At 39.3% G+C, this 10,000-nt stretch overlaps 1 protein-coding gene across 1 annotated transcript in view; it reads right to left on the bottom strand.

The window, feature by feature from the left end:
* Positions 1-10,000, bottom strand: part of LOC137999374 (proteasome assembly chaperone 2-like) — a 54,667-nt gene that overhangs the window by 33,298 nt on the left and 11,369 nt on the right. The window contains exons 2-3 of the mRNA XM_068845188.1: positions 8,357-8,534; positions 7,759-7,817 (exon numbers count right to left, since the gene is read on the bottom strand). Coding sequence (XP_068701289.1) covers positions 7,759-7,817; positions 8,357-8,534 — 237 coding nt within the window. The remainder of the gene's footprint in view (positions 1-7,758; positions 7,818-8,356; positions 8,535-10,000) is intronic.

Below are 10,000 nucleotides of genomic sequence, written 5' to 3'. Positions count from 1 at the left end.
ATTCTAATAGGCCACTTAATGCACTAAGAGGTCATGTGACATCCTTTTTATGAAAATGAAAGTTACATGATTTTGCCTTCGAAACACTATTAGTGGGTCATCTCTTAAACAAAATAATAGTGATTTGGTTTTTCAAACCCGCACCATTTGCTTAAAATGAGAAAGTCCGTAGCTAGTCACGTGACCAAAACTTGATTTTTAAAATTATGAATTACCGCTTTCTCACACAAATTTTGCACTTGAACTTTAAGGAAAATGTTGAAAAGATGATGTGGTAACGTTTATGGCACATCTGAACTCAACTATCAAACATTTAACAAGATATAAGCAAAAAGTAGTTTTGGCCGCCATGTTGGAGGGCAAGAGTATGCCCTCCAACATGGCGGCCAAGACAAATCATGCTACTTTGTTGAAAAATCAATTTAGAAAGTACCATAAAATATCTCCCTTACATGCGTTTCCTCTCAAATTTCGCGTGTAAGATAATTTTTATGTGTTCTGTCAATTTTTGGCAACAGCAAGATTACAACTCACTGTTTAAGGGAAGCATTGGTCACGTGACCTCTTAGTGCATGTGGCCTATAAGTCCGTATTAACATTACAAAAGCACGGAGGTTTGTATCAAAACAGGGTCACCGGCAGCCTCGCTTCCATTCGCCAGGTAACTTAGCTACAACTGTAAAATGGTCTATTGCAGATTCATGACAATTTGTAGTTAGAGCTTTAAAATGTTCTGTCTTTCTGTCACGTAATCGGCATTTCGTTTCCCTATGTAGAAATCATTGCAATCCCAGCAGTTTGCTCAGTCTGTACACTGCTTTTGACCTGAAGGAAGGAGCTAGTTTATCTTTGTAAGGGAAAAACACTTGATTCTTCGGGTGTTCTGAAAAACTGTTGTTTATAAGACCTCTGCTGTTTTGTGAGGTGTTTGCTGTGATGACCTAAGAAAGGTAGAATGATAAGAACTTCTTTTTTCTTAACTGTTTGTACAGGATCTTTTGGCTTACTTTGATGTTTGTCAATGGCATCATTCATATGATATTTAACAGTTCCCATAGGGTAGCCATTAAGTAACAAAATCCTCTTGAGGTCATATAGGGCAGACTGTAACAATCGGGCCCGGGGGGGGGGGGGGTACTCCCAGAAAAATTGGGTAGGGGTGTGCTGCCTGCTTCCCAAAACCTTTACCCTATTTATGACCAAAATCTGCGATTTTCCCTACCCTATTTATGACCTGACCAAAAATTTGATACCCAATTTATGACCTGACCCTTAAATCAATACCCTGGTGCAGACCTGCCTTATAATTATTTCCCTAGTTCAGACCAATGTTAAAGGCAATGTTTATCTGCTTTTATTAGGTAGGTTACATGATAAAGAAGTAGCAGCTTCTAAATAAAAAACGAATTTAAGACTAGAGTGCGAAAATGACCAAAACGGCTGAAAAACCCTACCCTTTGCCGGGGGCCGCACATACCTATGTAACCCATATAAGGGGGACTTAGGCTTGGCTAAATTTAACCATAAAGGCTCATAGCCATGTGTGAAAAAAAACATTCCAGGCTTTATGGTTTATTGAAGTTCTGAGTTTTTCAGGCGTCTCAAGGCAATTGCATTACTTTATAACTGTGAGGATCGTATCACTAACAATTGCAGTTTGATAAAAAATGCCCTTAGAAATTCATGAAAAACCCATGATCCTATGAATAAACCACCAATTGTGGGTGATGATAATTAACAGGTGAGTCATGACTTGAACAGTAAGTACAGACCTATAAATGAAGTTTAGAGTGATTGAGACAACAATTGAATCACTATCTAACACTATCTAATTGTATAGTATATTTAATTGTTTTGTAAGTAACATTGCTCAAAGTTGAATGAAATTAAAAGAATCTTCAACACCCAGCGTTTCTAAAACGAGGGTGAGGGTAAGACCAAGAGTGAGGCTAAGGGTAAAGGATACAAATACAGAAAGTACCCTAAACATGCATAAAAGCTAACCTTAGGCCTAAAAACTTTTGTTTAGGCCTAATTAAGCCAAAGGTTAGCTTTTATGCATGTTTAGGATACTTTCTGTATTCGTATCCTTTCCCTTACCCTCACCCTCGGTCTTACCCTTACCCTCATTTTAGAAACACCAGCTACTTAGTTTCAGAAACAGAGATTTTATTGATTACAAAAGTTCATTAAATAAAAAATTCCCAGTAAAACATGCATACAACGAGGCAAAAGTGTTAACAGTTGACAGAAAGAGTACAAAGCTATTTTGCCATCATTGGCTGCCATTTGCCGGGTGTTTTATGTGCAAAAATATCTCCAAACCACCATCTTGAAGGCTTGGGTGCTAAGCGTGACGTCATTGTGCTCACCGCCAACGCGCCAAATTATGAAATTATAATTTTTCGAGATGGTTAACTGCTTTGCTGTTGGTTGTTCACATCGATCTTCGAGAGACACAAAGAAAGGAATAACTTTTCATAGGTTTCCACTGAGAGATCAAAGGTGACTACTGCACTGTAAACTCCACCCCCCCCCCCCCCCCCCCCCCCCCCTTCAACTCTGGGGAAACATGGGGCATTAGCCCAAAGCAAAACCAAACAAGGATGATGCCCTACATACAGGGGACATATTTTAGGGGTTAATCCCTACCAAAATGAGGATAATCCCCCAACCTAAAGGGGACAAAAAACTTCTTGTTTAAACCCGCTGTATTACTTTCAGAAGTCAAAAAAGGATTCATGAAGGGCAAAGGCCTTAAGACTTCTGCTCACTAATTCTTCAAGAACAACTTTTGAAGAGAACATTTAGAAATTCAAGTCAAGTCTCTGTGCTAGAGCCTATCCAAAACATCTGATTGAGGCACTCCTATCAGACATCAAATTCAAAGAAAGGGAATCAGCACTGAGGCAAAGGAATGAATCCCTAAGGATTTCTTGCTCTTTGTGACTCAGTATCACCCGGCAGTGCCAATTGAAACCTTAAATATGTTTTATCAAAAAATACCCAAATGAATTACCCCTAAAAATCATTTATTGGTCAAATTTAATACTTTATCAACATGGCAAGGTATTTCGATGTGGTAGTATCGAGAACGAAGACCTCAAAAACTAAGACCTCGAAAACGAGAACCCACTCGAAAACTGACGTACAATTAAGTTTAATTAAAATGTTATTTTTGAAGAGTTAGTCTTAAGCAGATCTAAGGGGCCGATTACATGAGCCAGGCTGGCCCTGTTAGGTGGACTGGTTCGTTTAGCTGCGATCCTGGCACGTCTGAGAAACACACCAAAACTCAAGCTTGCGATTACCTACATGGAAAAATCTCAGCCCGATTAGCCAAAATCATCCCCGCTAACCAGGCTGAGCTTTTTCATGTAATCGCCTTCACCAGGACAGCCCGGTTAGCCGGGCCAGTGATTTCTGACCACATTACTCCACTTTAGAGCAAAATGGCCCAAGGATTAGTAGTTTTTTTACTGTTAAATAAAGGATCACTAAGATGGCAAACCATAAGGCTTCTTTAAATTGTAGAATGGTGAATTTTAATAACAATTTAGCGAGACAAACTTCCCTCCACTTCTTGTTGTTGTCATCTTTTTTCACACGGCATATTCTAAATTTGGTCAGTGAAAATAATGTACTCCAGACTGCAGACTGGGTATAAAATGAGGACCAGGTTTGAAACGGGGACTGCAGACTAGGTATGACACAAGGACTATGTTTTCAAAAACGGAGTATAGAACAAAACTAGGTTTGTACTGGCCCAGATATAGATTTTAAAAAAAGCCCTTGAGTACTCTTATTCTGTGTCAAAATATTGTCACGTACACAGAATTGCTAAGTTACAACATCGACTGGGCTAGAGCAAGAAAGAGTAGAGATTTATCGCAAAATTGTACTTTATTCCACGAATTTAAAAAGGAAAAGGAAAGGAAATTAGTATCTCCCACTGACATCCTTTAAATTTCTCAATTTTCGTTAAACATAAAGCTGGTGACCCACGAAGGATTTCATAAATTACTTTCGTGTCTTACCTCTGATAAATACAACATAAAACTAAAACCTTCAGTGAGCTATTGATCGTCGCTTTTAGCAGCCAAAAAATATCCAGTTTAACGCTATGATTGATAATTATGGCGCGAGGCACTTTTTCCACCATTCTCATGTCAGACTTCAATTCATGTCGTCAGCCTATCGCTATTTTGTTGCTCCGTGCCTTTTTCACAGTGTTTTACATTCAGTCCGCATTTTATACCCAGTCCGCAGTCCGTGTTTTTATGCCTAGTCCTCCTTTTATACCCGGTCCACAGTCCGGAGTCCACAGTTTGCAGTCCGCAGTACTCTATTTTTACTGACCAATTTTAGAATATGTTGTGTGAAAAAAGATGACAACAACAAGACGTGGAGGGAAGTTTGTCTCACTTTAAATTGTTATTAAAATTCACCATTCTACAATTTAAAGAAGCCTTAAGGCTTGCTGTCTTATACATCTTGTATTTAAACATAAAAAAAACGACTATTCCGTGGGCCATTTTGCTCTAAAGTGGAGTAATGTGGTTAGAAATCGCTGGCCGGCCCGGCTAACCAGGCTGTCCCGGTGATGGCGATTACATGAAAAAATCTCAGCATCGTAATGCCGGGATTTCGGCTAACCGGGCTGAGATTTTTCCATATAATCGCAAACTTGATTTTTGGTCTGTTTCTCAGACGTGTAGGATCTCGGCTAAACGAGCCAGCCCGCCTAACAGGGCCAGCCCAGCTCATGTAATTGGCCCCTTAGATCTGCTTAGGACTAACTCTTCAAAAATAAGATTTGAATTAAACTTAATTGTACGTCAGTTTTGGAAGGAACTTATTCAATAAAAACACTTTCCATAAAAAAAAAAAATCAGTCCATGGACTACCAAAATGGACTACCCTAAAAACACTATTTCGAAAGAGTACTGTTGATCTTTGTGTAAGCAGCATCTCAAATAGTTAAGTTTAAATTTAAGTCTAAGCACCCATTTTAAAAAGGTTAGCTAACATGAAGTAATTGGCCGTCACAACACTAATCGAAAGCTAACCTTTTTAAAATGGATGCTTAGACTTAAATAATGTCGAACAATGCTGTTTAAAATTTGTGTTGCGGCTTAAGTAAGCATTAAAGGAAACCTCCACTAAAACAAGGATACAAATTCAAAATATTTAACATAATGTTTACAATGAAAATTGTTCAAACGTTGTCCAATGGAATCCTTTGTATCCGAAATAAATGAATTTCAAAAACGCTTGTTTTGGTTTTCAAATTTCCTGGGTGCCGCCATCTTGAATAACTGTGACGTGTTATGGTTGCTCTTTTGTATTTGCACAAAGAGCTTTTCTTTTAAAACAATAGGGCAACCATGACACGTCACAATTATTCAAGATGGCGGCGCCCGGGAAATTTGAAAACCAAAACAACTGTTTTTAAAATTTAATTATTTCGGATACAAACGTTCCCACTGGAAAATGTTCGAACAATTTTGATTGTGAGCATTACGTTCACTATTTTAAAGATATATTCCTGTTTTAGTGGAGGTTCCCTTTAAGATGCTGCTTACACATGGATCAACAGTATTCATTCGAAATAGTATTTTTAGGATAGTCCATTTGGGTAGTCCATGGACTGGGGGTCAGCGAAATGTACCGACCCTCTCCATGTTGACTCTTGGTATGATTGTTAGTGAATAAAACTAAATTAATTTTATAACTACTTTAAATGGAACAAGAACTACAACGACATTTGAACGTATTGACTGCAAGCCTTCCTGCTAGAAATATGGTAGATAATATTTCTCTAGTAGGCTCTGATGAATACAAGTTCTACTGGCCGAAATATAGCCGATTCTTTTTGCCGCGCAGCTGGCAGTTGTCAAACCTCGCAGTCAATGTTGTTTATTTACCTACAGATAAGCCTACTCCTAGAGCCGGCAACAAAGAACACAAGATCAGGATCCTTGCGTTGTTGCCCAGCTGAGAACTATGCACAACTGAGGGACTGTGGTAGCAGGTTTCTAAGGTTGAATATAAGTGAGGGGGTATTCTAGAATCAAGCCAAAGCTGATTACTGTGGCATCAGGCATGATAGAGCTAAGACGTGTTTCTGGAGCTCAGACTCTCAAAGCAATTTTCGCCACTGGCCTTTTACGAAGGTCTGTTTCATTGCTGGATATCTTAACATGCAAACTTTGGTCTCCCGCTTGAAGTCATCTTAAAGTTTACAAAGTACCCGCCAGAAAATGAGTGCAGTCTATGACCAAACTGATACCCCGCTGCTGTGTACTGCAAAAGACAAAACCAACAACTTCCCAGACAACTGCCCATGCTTACCACTTCTAGATTAGATTTACAGAATGAAGTGAAAGACATCAAGGCTAATTCGTCGCGGCATATAACAGCCTAACCCGGCTTAAAAGGGTGAAGCTTCAAGAGGAAAACAACGCCTTAAAACAGAGACTTCGCGACGTGGAAGATCGCTACGACTCTTTAAAGCATGAAGAAAGATCTATTCAAGACGAAAATAAAAGTTTAATGACTGCTCTAAGACTTTTACACAACGAAATTGGCAAAGACAGCAAATAACGAGATGGTAGAAATGCAAATATCAAGGAGCAAAATTTGCATGAAGAGGAAACCCCTGGGTGACAGTACGTGATAACAAGACAATGCCCAGAAACAAAAAAAGGGAGCGTAGGTACTAAAACCAGGAACAACCCACAATGATCCACAATGACCCAAAACAATCCCACAACGACCCACAACAATCCCACAACAATCCACAATGATCCACAACGATCCCAGAACGACCCACGTGGGAACTGAAGATGTTACAGTCATGGCAATTAACATGTACAAGTACAAGGAAAGGTTGTTTATACAAATGTTGGCCATGTAGTTGACATAGTATGGCAGTGTAGCCGCGTCGAGCACAGACAGAAAGCGTGCGAAAAATTGAGCCTTGCTTATGCTTAGGTGAGTTAACCTGGGTTGAGCCTGCAATCCAATCAAAAACCACTACCTGGTTTAGCAGTCAACTTAAAAAAAAGAAAACCAGCTGACCTCGATCTGTGAGCTCTAAGCTTGAGCCTGCGATATGGTCACGTGATTCTGGTCAACAGATACTTTGTTTTGACAGGTGTCAATTGATCAAAACATGGATGTCCAATATGAAAGATGTATGCTGTAAACTAGCATGATACTGGTCAAATTGGTATACATGGATGGGTGGATGTACAGTCAATGATGTTATGGCTATAATACCAAAATTTCTCACATCGATGGGTTACCTTATTTTCTTAACTACATGTATGGTGCTCTGCGCACGCGAGCCTTAACCCTATCAACCCTGGAAAGCCAAGACCATTCATACACATTATGTAGGTTGGCTTCACGGAAATTTCTGCAATGTAAATTTTAATCTTTTACACGATAAGGCCTTAACAATCAAATGCAATATTTTTTTAGAGAAAAGTGCAGTTTATGCATTCCTAGTGTATGTGTTTTTATGGTAGAAATGTTGACTAATATTTACTTCCAACACCTTTCAGTTCTTTTCACAGGTGTCTGAACATTAACAGTTGTTTGCCAGACCTGTAGGAACATGCAAAACTAACTTATTTTTTTGCATTAGATGCTTGTCCTGATTCAATTTAACCATTGATCTACTGTTAACTATGACATGGTAATGGCTACAGCTTATTTTAGAAATACAATGATTTATATTAATTATTTTACCTTTAGGAGTGGAGCCCTTTGCTGCACCACAACTATCTTTTGATCCTCACTTTTGTACACTATTGATCAAAGAAGACACATCTTTTTAAGCCAGTAATAAGTAATCCTGAACTGGACTGCATGTAAGATTGCCATGCTAGAGTACTGTACACCGTACTAAATGTCATTTCCTTATTACAGTCTGCATTACTTACATGTAAATAAAACTTCATGGACTGTGGGTCAACTCAGTTGGGGCACTACAGGTAAATCATTGAGCAGCCTGCTCTTTAACCCTTTTGGCCCTAAGCCTTTTGTCTTTGACAAGTAAAATTATCTGGCATTGCACTCACTAAAACTCAGAAGTGGGCATTGTACACTGTAGGAGGGAAAGGGTTATAAATTTAATCCACAGAATGCTTATATTTTATACTGTTATTGGCACTTTAATAGTTTATACATGTTTCTTTTTTCTTCCTCAGTTTTTGTTCCATAGCTTAAAGAGAGCAATGAACACCTTAGAGGACAGGTGGATCAGTTCATTCTTGAGTTCTTAAAAGCTTTTCTGGGATGGACTGATGTTTTTGCACAAAATCAGGAGGCAATTTACTATACAAACCTTCAACACTGACATTAAGTTTCCCCCTGGATCCATCCGACTGCGTAAGGGCATCATTTCCAACAACAGGCAAGAGACAGGAATCATAGAAGTAACCGACACGGCAGCAACTATCAGAAATCGAAGAAATTACCAGATCCACTGCTAATTGTCCAACATTTCCTATTGACACAGCAGGCTATGAAAAGAGTGTACGCTCTCATTAAGTTGGTAATAATTTCTGCAGGGCTGATTGCAGTTCTATAACATGTTTTTAATATCATTTATAGATAACCATGACTGTCACTTTGGACTTTGCACTTAAAATGAATTAGGCTAAACAGAGCAGGTAAATAATGCTACAAAGGTAAATAGGTTGTGTTACAAGTTTTGTGGAGTGGAGTTTTCCACTGGCTGATTGAAACATTGTGGAAAATGTTTTTCTCACTATTCTCACACACCACTGGGGCAGAGGACCTTGGCAGGCAGCTTTTTTGTTGTGTCTGCTATAACTTTCACACCCACCTTTCAGTAATGCACTTGTATCTTTGGTACTCACCTATAAAACTAATGTGTACAATCATGTAGTTTGCCTGAAGCTATTCGTATGCATAGTGGGTGAACTACATTGTATACATGTACAACTACATGTATGTTTGTTTAGATTACAATAAAGTTGAGGCTGTGGTAGTCAACTTGGCATAGCTACCAGTGGTGTGCGAGAATACACAATATTGAAAAAGGGGGACATGCAATACATGTCCTTTAAAGTTTCCAGGGCAAGAGGGCAAATTACAGGCTAAGAGTGGAGGTAAGCTGCTACACAGAATAGTGCACTTACATTTAAGACATCGTTGCATAAGTTGAAATGTTGAAAAGACATTTAAGTAGGGTTCTAAGACTTTCAGTTACCCCTTTGCCCATTGCCAAGCAACTAACTTATCAACCTTCTCACTGGACTATTACTCTGTTTAACACCTGCATCCCAAGTGGAAGGTGGGTTTCCAGGGGCCAGACGGCTGCAACCGCAATCACACCGCAAGGCAGAAGAACACCCACCGGGCTACCAACCTGCAACCCAGCCATGAGACAGTCCTGCCCAAAGCCCCTCACAATAGCACCCGTCACATTAAGGCCAGAGATTCAGTGGAAGTAAAATGAAATCCCAGGGGGAGGCCCTTAACCAGGACAGGGGAGGGTGAGAGGGGAAAGAGGAGAAACTCTACGCTACTCAAACAGAACACCCGACAACCAATGCTTTGAGTGCAACACATACACAATGTAGGCACATGTAATGGCACACACTTGCGCAAAGTGACATACTGAAGGACAGGAATTACCTACCCCTACGCTCAAGGAACAACACTATAACACTACACAACAAACAATGTGCCACCAAAGAATGCCAAAATGCAAGAGACTATTGCTCCTCATGATGTAAATAGTTTAATTCTTTTTTTTGTTAGTATTATACTCGACTCATTAGCTACTTAATCTAGGAGCCTAATAAGCTCCAGGCCCTCTAGCATAAATAAAGTTTTCAGTTTTCAGATAACTATGTTAATTAAGATTTAACTGTATTAACATTAACCCACTGACACCTCAAACGCCCAAGGACACCCCAAGTTGATGAGTAAAATCGTCTGGTGTTAGAAAGAGTAAGAT

This window comes from Montipora foliosa, chromosome 1, assembly GCF_036669935.1.
Source record: "Montipora foliosa isolate CH-2021 chromosome 1, ASM3666993v2, whole genome shotgun sequence".
Taxonomy (NCBI): domain Eukaryota; kingdom Metazoa; phylum Cnidaria; class Anthozoa; order Scleractinia; family Acroporidae; genus Montipora; species Montipora foliosa.
This window is presented reverse-complemented; position numbering and strand designations above follow the sequence as displayed.